The sequence below is a fragment of the Astyanax mexicanus genome, chromosome 2 (assembly GCF_023375975.1).
Source record: "Astyanax mexicanus isolate ESR-SI-001 chromosome 2, AstMex3_surface, whole genome shotgun sequence".
Lineage (NCBI taxonomy): Eukaryota > Metazoa > Chordata > Actinopteri > Characiformes > Acestrorhamphidae > Astyanax > Astyanax mexicanus.
This window is the reverse complement of record NC_064409.1, coordinates 71,296,329-71,310,686: the sequence shown is the minus strand read 5'-3', so window position 1 is coordinate 71,310,686 and position 14,358 is coordinate 71,296,329. Positions and strand designations below refer to the sequence as shown.

The window sequence follows — 14,358 nt, the reverse complement described above, 5'->3', positions numbered from 1 at the left end:
CAAAGCAACATACTAAGTCTCAGTTTCTGCAGTGAAGAGAAGAGTTTGAGGTCTGGCAGGTGAAAAAGTGCAATAATAAAGTCATTTGATAAATAGAGAAACAGGAAGGTATCATGCTGGAGATATCATGACATACAGGGGTTGGACAATGAAACTGAAACACCTGTCATTTTAGTGAGGGAGGTTTCATGGCTAAATTGGAGCAACTTGGTGGCCAATCTTCATTAATTGCACATTGCACCAGTAAGAGCAGAGTGTGAAGGTTTAATTAGCAGATTAAAAGCACAGTTTTGCTCAGAATATTGCAATGCATACCAGAGTTCAAAAGCCATGGTATCCAGGGTAATGTCAGCACACCACCAAGAAGCACAAACCACATCCAACAGGATTAACTGTGGACGCTGTAAGAGGAAGCTGTCTGAAAGGGATGTTCGGGTGCTAACCCGGATTGTATCCAAGAAACATAAAACCACGGCTGCCCAAATCACGGCAGATTTCAATGTGCACCTCACCTCTCCTGTTTCCACCAGAACTGTCCATCACCACAATCAATTATTGTGGTCTAAAACCAGGTGTTTCAGTTTTATTGTCCAACCCCTGTAAGTAGAACAGGAGTGAATGAAATAAGGTAGGAAGATTAGAAGAGAATACATAAGAAAGAATACAGGAGAAGACAGGAGAGAGGAGAAAAGTGCAGGAAGAAGGAGTAACATGAGGAGTTAAAGCTTATTTATTTATGGTGGCAGGCAAAGAATTTTTAATTTTTCTAACAAATACTCTTGTCCTACCTCTTAAATGAAAAAGGAAAGATGGAACAAGAGAGAAAGTGAGGGAGGCAGAAAGAGAGAGAGAGAAAGAGGCAGAGATGTGGGGAACGAGGAGATATTTATTGAACATGTCAGACAGCAGAAGGACTGAGGGAGGTTTTACACTCACACACACTGAGCAGAAGAAAAACACAGAGCTGTAAAGGACTAACCCTTCAGGACTGCAGGTCAAAACAGAAGATAATAGGCTTCATCAGATCATCAGTTCAGAAAAAATATACCTGTATACTAATGCAGAGATCTGTGTAGGGATGTCCTCTTCAGACTGCATAATCAGCCTGCGCTGTTTAAAGCACTGCTGTTGATGAATGTAGGTGAAGGTGAAGGCGTTTGGACACCTTGAAGGAGATTGTGGTGAGATGTGAGGAGATTGTGAGTCATGTACAGAGACATCGGATCTGATGAGTGCGTTCAGTAAAGGCATTATGGCGGGAGCTGTTCTCTCTTATAGAAGCATCACTGTGTCTGAAAAAGAATTCCTTATAAAAAGAGGACTGTGTATGTTTACAGGGATGAAATACATCTGTCTGCATGTCTGTAGAGCTCACAGGAAAATAAAAGGCAGGAAATAATCGGTCTGTAGACTGGTGCCCATTAATGACTGATCAGAGGCTTATTATATAGACACACTGGGCTCTATTGTACACCCTGCACAAGACATGTGGCGATGCTTGTTGCTATCTTACACCCCGTCAACCATCTATTTTCACGCCCTGCGCACATGCTGTTAAAATAGCAATGGAGTTTAGGAATAAATCTACACTGATGGGTGTGATGGTCTGGAAGTGAGGTGTGTTCAGGTAAATATCTAGTGTGTTTCTATCTTGGTACTGGGAAATACAGCACCTAGTGCGCCACTGACTGATTAAAACCCTGACAACAGTCAACAGTCAGCTACCCAATCCTATCATACCCAGGCATGAGCAAAGTGCATTGAGCGTGCATACACCCTAACTTATTACCCAAGTCTAGCTTTTACATCGAAAATAAACAGATTAAAGAATAACATTGCTGTTCCCTTAAATGAGCTGCTGGTGTACATTCCCAGTGTGAACACACAGGTCAGTTCTCTCTGCTGAGATGAGCAAAGTGCTGCGCTGTTAAAATATCAATGCGCCAACGTCTATTTTGGTTTGTTTCATGTTACACCCAAAACACACCCAAGAATAATTAGGAGAATTAGTAAATGCCTTTTGGCTATATAGTGTTGATCCATTAATCCATTTATTCACAAAATGCAGCAGATGTTTTTTAATAGTGTGTCATAAAAAGAAGACAGTTAAGATGTATTGGTGTGACAATGAGGAGTTTATCCAGTGTTTGTGAAATGATTGTGAGTGAAAGAGTGAGATGGAGGTTTTGATGTGGAAGCACTGGGAGAGGAGGAGCTGGGGGCTGTGAATATGTTTTGGTTCCCTAGAGGAGCTAGGATCAATCAAATGTGTTTCTGCAGAAGATGCATGAGATCCCACTTAACACACACACACACACACACACACACATATATCCATCATGGCTGATTAACAGAGTTTGACAGCCATCATTTATTGGGGCAGGCCTGAAGGAGAGACAGCAGTCAATTATAATTCCAGTGTTTTTTCTCCTTGAAAATGATTTTTTTTCCCAATGTAATTAATTTATGTCTATTTTACAAAACCACACATGCACTCTGTGTCCAAACACCAGTACACATTTATTCTAAATAAGAGCATTACCAAAATAATGATAGATATGATAAACAGTGCCTTATGTAATACTACTTAATATACAGTGCACTCCAAAAGTATTGGAACAGTAAGGTCAGTCCCTTTAGTTCTTATTTGTACTCTAAACTATTTGAATTTGACTTAAAAGATTATTAATTAATATAAGACAAAATTTCAACATTTCAGTTTTTATTTCCAGATACTTTTAAGGGGGCTGTGGAATAAATATATATAAAAAAATCACATTGTGAGGCATCATAAATCCAACATCACACAAACAAACAAAAATCTTATAAATAGATAATCATAGTTTTATAGTATTATACAGCTCTAAAAAAATAAGAGACCACTTACAAATGATGAGTTCCTTTGATTTTTATCAAATTGAAAACCTTTGGAATAAAATTAAGAGGAAGATGGATGATCACAAGCCATCAAACCAAACTGAACTGCTTGAAAATTTGCACCAGGTGTGGCATAAAGTTATCCAAAAGCAGTGTGTAAGACTGGTGGAGGAGAACATGCCAAGATGCATGAAAACTGTGATTAAAAAACAGGTTTATTCCACCAAATAGTGATTTCTGAACTCTTAAAACTTTATGAATATGAATATGTTTTCTTTGCATTATTTGAGGTCTGAAAGCTCTACATCTTTTTTTGTTATTTCAGCCATTTCTCATTTTCTGCAAACAAATGCTCTAAATGACTATTTGTAAATAAATATTTTTATTTGGAATTTGGGAGAAATGTTGTCTGTAGTTTATAGAATAAAACAACAATGTTTATTTTACTTAAACATATACCTATAAATAGCAGAATCAGAGAAACTGATTCAGAAACTGAAGTGGTCTCTTAAGTTTTTTTTCAGAGCTGTATATATTTTATTTTGTTTCTTTTGTTTTGTTTTGGGATCCCTCATTAACGTCATTTTCTCACCGTGCTGTTGCTCTCTGGCTGTTCTGCAGTGTGTGGCGATATCCACGGGCAGTTCTTCGACTTGATGAAGCTGTTTGAAGTTGGAGGCTCGCCAGCAACGACGCGGTATCTCTTTCTAGGGGACTATGTGGACCGAGGCTACTTCAGTATTGAGGTAATTGCAGAGTTCACACGGCTTAGGTATCAGATTTAGTGTTTGTGTGTGGGTGTGCAATAGAGCAGAGCAATTTAAAAATATAGTATTTTATTGGAATAAATTTGATATTGTGATAAATTATATGTATCTATATCTAGCAGAAGCCCTTTCATTATTACACGATTAATTAAACATGCATGTGTTCATCAGTGGTAAACAATAAGATGACTGCACAATTCTTTATTATGTTGTGGGTATGTTCTGTTTTTAAATAAATCTCCTTCTTTCAATTAATGATAATGTCTTATGTATCATACATTTTATCATATTGCCAGTCTTTAGCATGCACTGCTGCTCCTTTTGAAATGCAGCTGATTCACATGACCACGTTTTTGTGTCTTTCAGTGTGTTTTGTATCTTTGGTCGCTGAAAATCCTCTACCCAAAGACGTTATTTCTACTGCGGGGAAACCATGAATGTAGACATTTGACCGAATATTTCACTTTCAAACAAGAATGTAAGTATAACGTCACATCGTGCTGTTGTTCAGCACATGTTTTGAAAACTAAGCATTTGCAGGGTAAAAAATGTGATGCCTTTGCTGTTTCTAACTAGCTTATCTTCAAATTGCTTATCATAGATCGATCTGACAGTTTATTTAGGAAACTGTATTTTTTTAAATTAAAATACTTAAAATACTTTAATTTCCCCAAAATCAACAGAGCGCTGTTTATTTAGGAAATCATATTTTTCTTACTTTAAGGCGCACTTAAAATACTTTAATGTCCCCAAAAATCAACACAGCGCCATTTATTTAGGAAATCATATTTTTCGGATTATACAGCGCACTTAAAATACTTTAGTTTCCCCAAAAATCAACAGGTCGCTGTTTATTTAGGAAATCATATTTTTCTGACTTTAAGGCTCACTTAAAATACTTTAATTTCACCAGAAATCAACAGAGCGCAGTTTATTTAGGAAAGGACTGCCTTATAATTTGATGCAACAAAGGTAGTAAGGAGCAGTAAAGCCACACCGCTGAAGTACAGTGTTTTAAGCGTGAGTTTCTCCAGCTTTAAGGCTAGGTGTAGCAGTATTAACATTAGCCATTAATCAACTAATTGATTGGCTAATTAGTCAGTGATCAATTATGTAAATCAGATTTTTTTTTAAATTGATTTGACTTGTAGAAAGAGAGTTCATCTTTCTTTTAAGTTGTTTCAGGAAAGCCCAACTATGTGTATTTCACCCAGAAAGAGTTGTGTGCTCTTGCTTCCCATTATGCTTAATTATTCTTGAATTGTTTTTCATACATAGCTTCATCCTCTAGAACGTCTTGTTTTCGCACAGAATCGTTTTCTAGATCATTCTCTCTAAAACAAGAGAGCGAGCGAGAGAGAGAGAGAGAGAAACAGGGAGAGAGAGACAGGGAGAGAGAGAGAATGATTAGCAGCGATTTAATTTGCTCGTTAATGATTGGCCCAAAGAGTCAACGAGTGTGATTTCCCTGATGGGGACAGTACGGAGTGGGCGCCCTCCTTTCCCATCTGCCGAGTGTCAGAGCACACACACTTTGTAGGACACACTCATAGCCTAGAGAGGGCTGCCCTCTGTTTAAGAGACCACCCTGTGAGAGGGACCGCAGAATGTGCTGCACTTTCTTAAAGAGACATTCCACTCTGTAGCATTGCCTCAATTAACATGGATCATTTTATCTTTGGTACAAGTTCTTATAAATAGCACCATATACAATGACATGCTAAAAGTCTTGTTAGACAACAGTAAATAGTATTGTGTCCCATGACTTTTGCCATGTCCCGTGGAAGCTTAGGAATGCTGAAATGGCCTGTTGGATTTAATGTGGATGTTTGGATTTTGCAAGAATCGCTTGTCTGTTTGCACAGATGGTCACGACCACTACCCCCCACTGCTCTGTCCACTGTGGGTGGTAATATTTTGTGCCTTTTGTGACGTATTCCCGGTACACAGGTGACATCGAATCCGTGTGGATGGTTATACTCATGTTATAATCAAATACTTGCACAACTTTAGAAATGGAACATATCATCCATCAGCACTCACTATCAGACCTCACTCCAACTGCTATAATTTGCATAGCCTTGCCATGAGCACATTGGCCAGTGTTCAACACTCACAAGATAACACCTCTCACAACTGTTCCTAAGACGTCCTTTGAGGTATTACTTCATGCCCAATTTGCATACTGCTGTCCCATTAATTCTGTCATGTTAGTGTGTTTTACTTTTTTTAATAAATATATATATATTTTTTCATATAACATTTGAATAAATACCATTGGCCTTGCATTTATAGCTTTGAATAGAAACGCATGAATACCGATAATGGTTTGAGGTGTTTGCCTGACACATGCTCATTTATGCCAGGTTCACAAAACACGATTTTTGAACGGTTTTTAGTCACCAACAGTTTTTCATTAAACACGTCAAAAACTTTACTTGGAGGCAAATGGAAACCGGTCAAACACAGAGCAAAAATAAACAGAAGGAAAATGCGTCGTAGAAGAGCTAGGGAACCTAGATGCAATACTCGCCACTGGAGTAAGCAAACAGGGGGGTATTTATACAAAGATGTCCAGGTGGTAATCAGTAGCTGGGTGAACTGGAACGCTGGGGTGTCACGTGACTTGATAAGTCATTGTAGTTCGGAGAGTGAGAATGCTGGGAAATGGAGTCTCTGAGTGTGTTAGAGTTCTTAGCAGGCAGACTGACAGCGCCAGGGCTGACAGTAACAGACTAACTGTTGCATTGCGCTATTTTACACCAAGAACTACACTACTACATAATAATCTGATTGCTTATACTAGGTTAGAAAAAATGGTATCTGTGCATCCCTATGCTTTTTTTAATTTAATAAAACTATGATTTAAGACAAAAGTGGAGGAGGCAGTCCTTTAACAAATGGGAATGCCTTTGTCAATTTATTTTACTGGTAAAATGGTATCCTATCACTTTCCCTCTCAAATCAGATTGGTAGACAGTCAATTTAGCACCCAGGGGGCAGACGGAGGTTAGATACCGTGCTCAGGATTGTGGGTACCAGTCCTGGTGATAGAACCAGCGACCTTCTGATCCCAAGCTTCTCTAAACCCCATCACAACCCCCACCAAAAATTTAAAAAGTAAGCTTAGTTAGTTAGTAATCAGCTAGACTTATCTGTGTGTGTGTGTGTGTGAGGAGCGTGTAGAGCCGTGTTACTGAGTGATGCAGTGGTGTGACTGAACAGATGGGGCAGATCTGGGATGGCAAAGTTGACACAGTACAGATTGTCTCACACACACACACACACACACACACACACACACACTCTCTCTCTCTCTCTCTCTCTCTCTCTCTGTCTCTCTCTCTCTGTGAAAGTGTAAATGCATGCAGGGTCTCTGTGTACTAATCAGACTCGGAACATCTCACAGCATTTGCATGTATTAAAACTCCTTGCCTTCATTTTCTCTCTCTCTCTCTTTCTCTTCCCCCTCCTTCCCTTCATCCTCTTTTTTTTCTCTTTCCATCCCTTGTTTTCCTTTCTCTCTCTCTCTCTCTTTTCACCGCTGCCCCTAAGGTAAAATAAAGTACTCAGAGCAGGTGTATGACGCATGTATGGATGCGTTCGACTGTCTGCCTCTGGCTGCTCTGATGAATCAGCAGTTTCTGTGCGTGCACGGCGGCCTCTCACCTGAGATACACACGTTAGACGACATCAAGAAGGTGCGCTCACACACACACACACACACACACACACACACACACACACACTCCTCAAACGTGAATAAGCAAATGGCTTCATTGTGTATTCCAGTTCAGTTCATTCATTTTAATTTAGTTTCAGTTTCACTCAATGGAAAACAACTAAGCACATATAAATTACCTAAATGAGGGCAAACATGGGTTAAATGTGTATTTTGTAGATGCTGAAGTCCTGTGGTTCCATAAGAGGGCGCTCACGCACAGCTTTATTATGTGTAACTGACTATATCACACCACAGCACATGCTGACTTTAAACTAAGCCTAACTATTATATGTACAGTACATTGTATCTTGTTTTTAGATCATTAAATCATCATATCAACATGTTGGCACACAGACAGAAATAAATAAAAGTAGTAAACAATAATTGTATTTACAATATGTTAATATATACAGCTCTGGAAAAAAAAATAAGAGACCACTTTTTACCTAATTGACCTAATTCACCTAATTGAAAACCTCTGAAATATCTAATCAAGAGGAAGTTGGATGATGACAAGCCATCAAACCAAGCTGAACTGCTTGAATTTTTGCACCAGGAGTAAAGGCATAAAGTTATCCAAAAGCAGTGTGTAAGACTGGTGAAGGAGAACATGCCAAGATGCATAAAAACTGGGATTAAAAACCAGGGTTATTATACCAAATATTTAAAATAATGATTTCTGTACTCCTTAAAACTTTACGAATATTTACTCTATTGATTAGATTAAAGTGCCACCATGTAGAGTAATGAAGCAGTAACTTTAGTAAGTCTAAATGGGGGGGTGTGTAACATTAATGTATCGCAAACTAAAACATTACAATATATCACAATACTGATATTTTCTCCCATCCCTTGTGCTGATCCAAATTTTTTACTCTGACTTTTAGTAATTTCTGCAGTCAATACAAATCCATGTATCTCCATATTTGACAGCTCTCTCTCTCTCTCTCTCTCTCTCTCTCTCTTTCTCTGTCCTCCAGCTGGACCGGTTTAAGGAGCCTCCAGCTTTCGGGCCCATGTGTGACCTGCTGTGGTCAGATCCATTAGAGGACTTTGGCAACGAGAAGTCTCAGGAGTATTTCAGCCACAACACGGTCCGCGGCTGCTCCTACTTCTACAGGTAATGCACACCTGTGTGTCTGTATTTGAGTCTGCGTGTGATTGTGGGATATACTTGTGCTGAATTGTGTTTATTATAAGGTCAATTTTACAATTTAGCATCAATCACTCTCTCCAGAACTGTGTAATACTATTATAGGGAGAGTTCTATTATAGTGTATTACCCTACCACCTCAGTCCACATGATTTCTTCACTATATCTTTCAGCTTGTCAGTAAATGCATGTGTAAAGGTGTCTAAAAAGGGGGCACTAATAGCATGATGGACAATGGAGTAAAAGTGAATAATACTTCCCAGCTGTATAGAAGAGCAAAGGAGCAACAATATCACTTCTCACATAATGTGGCTTTTACCTGTTTTGCAATGCTAACCTATTGCATTGTTATATAGTTCCATATATAATTTTATTTCTAATTTTTCCCCATTTTTCAAAAGGCTGCCGAGTAGCCAGCACACTCGGAGGAAAGCATAGTGACTCGGTTCCGATACATCAGCTTACAGACGCCTTGTGCTGATCAACATCATCACCCTTTGGAGTGATGTGGGGAGAGAGCGCCATCTACCCACCCAGAGAGAGAAAGGCCAATTGTGCTAACTCAGGGTTCTGGAGCCATTGTCAAGCTACATGAACAGGATTCAAACCAGAGATTTCCTGATCATAGTGGCAGCGCTTAGCCTGCTGGACCACTTGGAGCCTTTAATTATATAGTTCTAATGATATAGATGAAGTAACCATTAAACACTTGTATACTAGACGGCAGCAGTTACATTAGGTACTTTTATGGCGTAATGTTTCTACTAGAGTCTGTAGTCTTCAAACACAGACATTAAATCAAATTTATTGTTCAGTATTATGTAATCATTGGTAGGTTGTGGAACTGTTAATCTAGCAGTTTGGTCATATGCTCTAATATTTTCTGGTCTATATCTGAGTAGAGATTTTCCATGATGACAAATATACATTAACAGTCAAATTGTAATATAGATATTTATATTTATATATGACAGGAGTATTGTGGGTGAGTGTAATTGTGTTTGAGTAGAGAAAGAAAAAGAGAAGCTTAGCCAGCACTTGTACATTTTTTTTTATTTTTCTCCAAATTGACAGTGTATATTCAATTATTATTTAATATGAAAGCTTTTAATACATTTCAGTACAACTCTCTTAACCACAGCAAGTCACAAATAAAGGGCTGCTTTACCGCATTGATCCCGACTAGTGAAAACATCAACAAACCATTTAGTTTCATAATGTGTGTGTGTGTGTGTGTTAATGTCAGTGGCTGTTGTTTGTGGAATTAAAGGCTTGGCGTGTGAATGTTCCGAAGGGGAACGTGGCCCCAATCCCTGTCCCCATTGTTTTATGAAGACTGGGCTGGTGAATAGGGTGCGTACGGAGAGCGGCGGCGCTCGCTGAGTGATTAGGTGCAGCGTGAAAATGAAGCAGCGTTCCGTAATTGGAATTGTAAAGCAACCCAAACAGTGGCCAGCCTCAGCAAAAAAAACCTGCAGAATTCCCACGATCCCTCGGGACTCAGGCGATCTGCCGTTACTATGACAACTGGGTACTACTGCCAGATCTGCTGAGAGAGAGAGAGAGAGAGAGAGAGAGAGAGGGGGGTAGAGAGAGGGAGCGAAAGAGAGAGAAAGGGGGGAAGAGAGAGAAAGAAAGAGAGTGAGGGAGAAAGAGAGGGAGAGAGAGAAAGTGAGATAGGGAGCACAAGTGAGAGAGAGAGAGAGAGAGAGAGAGAGAGAGAGAGATAGGGAGTGCAATAAAGAGCGGGAGAGAGAGAAAGTGAGGAAGAAAAAAAAGACAGTAAGTGTGAGAGAGAGAATAATAGAGGGAGAGAGAGTGAACAAGAGAGAGATAGGGTGTGAGAGAGAGAGGGAAAGGTAGATAGAGAGAAAGAGGGAGAGAGGGAGCGAGAGAGAGAAAGAGGGGGAAACAGAGAGGGAGGATAGACAGTAAGAGCGCGAGAGAGAGCAAGAGGCAGAGAGAGAGAAATAGACAGTGGGAGAGAGAGAAGGGGAGCGAGAGAGAGAGAAAGGGGGGGAAGAGAGAGAAAGAAAGAGAGTGAGGGAGAAAGAGAGGGAGAGAGAGAGAGGGAGCACATGAGAGAGAGAGAGAGAGAAAGTGAGATAGTAAGCACAAGTGAGAGAGAAAGAGAGAGATATGAAGTGCAATAAAGAGAGGGAGAGAGAGAAAGTGAGGAAGAAAAAAAAAGACAGTAAGTGTGAGAGAGAGAATAATAGAGGGAGAGAGAGTGAACAAGAGAGAGGGAGCGAGAGAGAGAAAGAGAGGGAAACAGAGAGGGAGCACGAGAGAGGGAGGATAGACAGTAAGAGCGTGAGAGAGAGAGAGCGAGAGGCAGAGAGAGAGAAATAAACCGTGGGAGAGAGAGAAGGGGAGTGAGAGAGAGAAAGAGGGATAAAGAGAGAGGGAGCACAAGAGATAGGGAGAGAGAGAAAGTAAAATAGTGAAAGCGCAAGTAAGAGCGAGGAAGAGGGAGCGAGATAGGGAGTGCAATACAGTAAAGAGAGGGAGAGAGAGAAAGTGAGGGAGAGAAAGAGAGACAGTAAGAGAGAAATAGAAGGAGAGAAAGAGAGGAATAGAAACGAGAGAACAAGAGAGGGAGAGAGAGAAAGTGAGATAGGGAGCGCAATTGTGTGTGTGTGAGAGAGAGAGAGCGAGAGAGAGAAATAAACAGATAAAGAAGAGCAATAGAGGAATGGTATGAATCGGGGCAGGGAATATTTAGACGGATGGTTTTGGAGAATCTGATCTGTTTCAGGCAGCAGTGAATCAGATTCGCTAGAGGGAGCCTGAGGCGCTAACGCTAACGCTAGCCTGCATTCTCACTCTGCTTCCTCTCTCATCTTATGAAATCTGTCACAATCAATGAGAGCAAACAAACTAGATGAAGATGTTATGTGTGTGTGTGTGTGTGTGTGTGTGTGTGTGTGTGTGTGTGTGTGTGTGTGTGTGTGTGTGTGTGTGTGTGTGTGATAGGCCATGCAAGTAATGTGGAATACATTACAGTGTGGAGTTACTACGCTGTTGTTCTTTCTAAATAAAATCCATCACAGCACTTCCTCAAATCAACTTAAGTCTGCATTAAGACTGAGTGTTCTAAAACTGGGATGTGCTGAAGTTTATTCGTATAATTCTGTACATGTTTTAACACTGTACGTGTGTCCAAATGTTTGTAGCACTATAGCTTAGTGGTTAGCATGTTTGCCTCTCACGGCTGGAGTCTTGGGTTCAAGTCCCTATCCGGGTGGAGTTTCCATGTTCTCCAGTTTCCTCCAACGGTCCAAAAACATGGAGATCAGATTGTATTACGGATTAATTACTGCATGCGCAGATATGGATTAGCATGGTGCTGGGTCCATTTCTGAGTTCCCAGTTGCAGTACTCTAGGTGGTCGGTTATTTCCGGTTGAGAGTATGCTGTGTGTGATTGGCTGCAGCTTTTCACAGGTGTATGTGTTGATGAGTTTCGAGTGTGTAAAATTTGATTGTATATAGAATATATCTTTCGATCATATAAGTGTATATGAGTGTGACTCCATTCAGCTTATCTAGTCCCTGGAGAAAAATATTGCCAATACAATAGGACCTTCTGCCATCATGCTGACATCATGCCAAGTGTGGGCTAGAGGGGTATAAACCTCCAGCATTGAGCTGTGGAAAGTGTAAGTGTGTTCTCTTAAACCACTGTTTAGCTAAAGTGAAAGGAAAATTTGTTATTACTTTCTAATAGAGAGGAATATGGCCCCAATTAAAATCTACCTCTAAGCCACATTGAGTCCAAATACTGGGCTTTGGACACTTCATTAACCCTTTAAACCCTATTTGTTTGAAGGTGAGTCGGCCCACACTTTCCATATACGCCCAGCTTAGGTCATTACAGGTCAGTTACAGCAATAAAAACTATAGAACCAGTCAAATGTTTGGACACATCTTCTCATTCAATGTTTTTCTTTATTGCTTAAGCTAATATATTTTGTACATTGTAGATTAAAATTAAATACTTGAAAACAACTAAGGAACACATATGTTATAATTACATAGTAAACAGTAAAAAAGTGTTTGTCCTCCACATTAATCCCCTGATCTAAACCTGATGAACTGAGATTGTGATTTGAAGTGATTTAATTGGAATGAGCTGGAGCTTCACTGTGTAAAGGAAAAGCAGCAACTATTTTTCATCACTGAAACTCCTTCCTTCAAGATGCTGAGAAAACTATTCCAGGTGACTCTCCCTCATGAAGACACTGAGAATAAAATATCAAGAGTGTGCAGATCTGTCCTCAAAGATAAATGTGCTACTTAGAAGAATACAAAATATTCTGGTTTGTTTAACAATTTTTGGTTTACAAAATAATAATTCTGCATTTGCTCCTTTACAGCTTTAATATAGTCTTCTATATTAAATTTACAATATTAAAAAAACTGAATGAGAAGAGGTGTTTTCAAACTTTTGACTGGTGCTGAATGTTACTGCTCAAAGAAAAAAAGCACAAAAAGACAACAAATGAATTTGGGCCGAAACTGGGTATTAGTCTAAAACTTCTGTACTTTGGAGGGGTTTACTTACATAAGACATACAGATCTGGAAAAAAATAAGAGACCACTTAAACATGATGAGTTTCTTTGATTTTACCAGCTTGAAAACCTCCAGGATATAATCAAGAGGAAGATGGATGATCGCAAGCCATCAAACCAAAATGAACTGCTTGAATTTTTGCACCAGGAGTGAAAAAAAGTTATCCAAAAGCAGTGTGTAAGACTGGTGGAGGAGAACATGCCAACATGCATAAAAACTGTAATTAAAAACCATGGTTATTCAACCAAATATTGATTTCTGATCTCTTAAAACTTTATGAATATGAACTTGTTTTCTTTGCATTATTTCAGCTCTGAAAGCTCTGTATCATTTTTTGTTATTTCAGTAATTTCTCATTTTCTGCAAATAAATGCTCTAAATACCAATATTTTTATTTGTAATTTGGGAGAAATGTTGTCTGTAGTTTATAGAATAAAACAACAATATTCATTTTACTCAAACATAAACCTATAAATAGCAAAATCAGAGAAACTGATTCAGAAACTGAAGTGATCTCTTCATTTTTTTTCCAGTGCTGTATTTCAGTGTGGATATGTGTGTGTACAGGTTTGTGGACTCAGTAGCTCCACCTTGTGGCTGTCAGGGAACTTAAACTTAAACAGGATGTAGAAGTCAGTCTGACAGTATGCTTATTATACTATTTGACATTGTAATGATGACCCACTCAGTGTTTTACTCTCTAAGCATCCTGCTTACGTTGTTCCATATGATTCTGATTGACACTTTAAATCACTTCTGTCTGTTTCTTTATCTCCCTCATACAGCTACCCTGCAGTGTGTGAGTTCCTACAGACCAATAACCTTCTCTCAGTCATCAGAGCCCACGAAGCACAGGACGCAGGGTGAGCAGAACACAGAATACATGTTCTTCAATTGATTAAAAGCTTTTCTAATTTTTTTAAATGTCTGAACTGCTGCTGTCATATATAAGCCAGTATTGTTTCTACAGTTCTACAGTACTATTATGTCTGAATGATATAGAGTATCTTTACTAGACAGAGATTACGTCTAGTTGTAGACAACATTTTTCTTTCAATGGAAAATCTCCATTTAAATACTTTGCAACCCATGATTAGTCCATGACACTCTACAATGAAGTTACTGTTACTTTTACTAGCTTTATAGATTTAGATTCAAAGTCAAGGCAACTTTACTTGTATAGCACCTTTTATACACAGAGACAATTCAAAATGCTTTACAGATGGATTTGACATATTGCAGAACAGTTGCGCCCCCCTTTT

General features: G+C 39.1%; 1 protein-coding gene across 5 annotated transcripts in view; it reads left to right on the top strand.

Moving 5' to 3' along the window:
* Nucleotides 1–14,358, top strand: part of ppp3cb (protein phosphatase 3, catalytic subunit, beta isozyme) — an 86,407-nt gene that overhangs the window by 48,284 nt on the left and 23,765 nt on the right. For all 5 annotated transcript variants that reach the window (XM_049474886.1, XM_022672009.2, XM_022672011.2 and 2 more), the window contains 5 exons: nucleotides 3,499–3,623; nucleotides 4,011–4,122; nucleotides 7,200–7,345; nucleotides 8,349–8,488; nucleotides 13,882–13,959. In XM_049474886.1, the coding sequence (XP_049330843.1) occupies nucleotides 3,499–3,623; nucleotides 4,011–4,122; nucleotides 7,200–7,345; nucleotides 8,349–8,488; nucleotides 13,882–13,959 (601 nt within the window). The remainder of the gene's footprint in view (nucleotides 1–3,498; nucleotides 3,624–4,010; nucleotides 4,123–7,199; nucleotides 7,346–8,348; nucleotides 8,489–13,881; nucleotides 13,960–14,358) is intronic.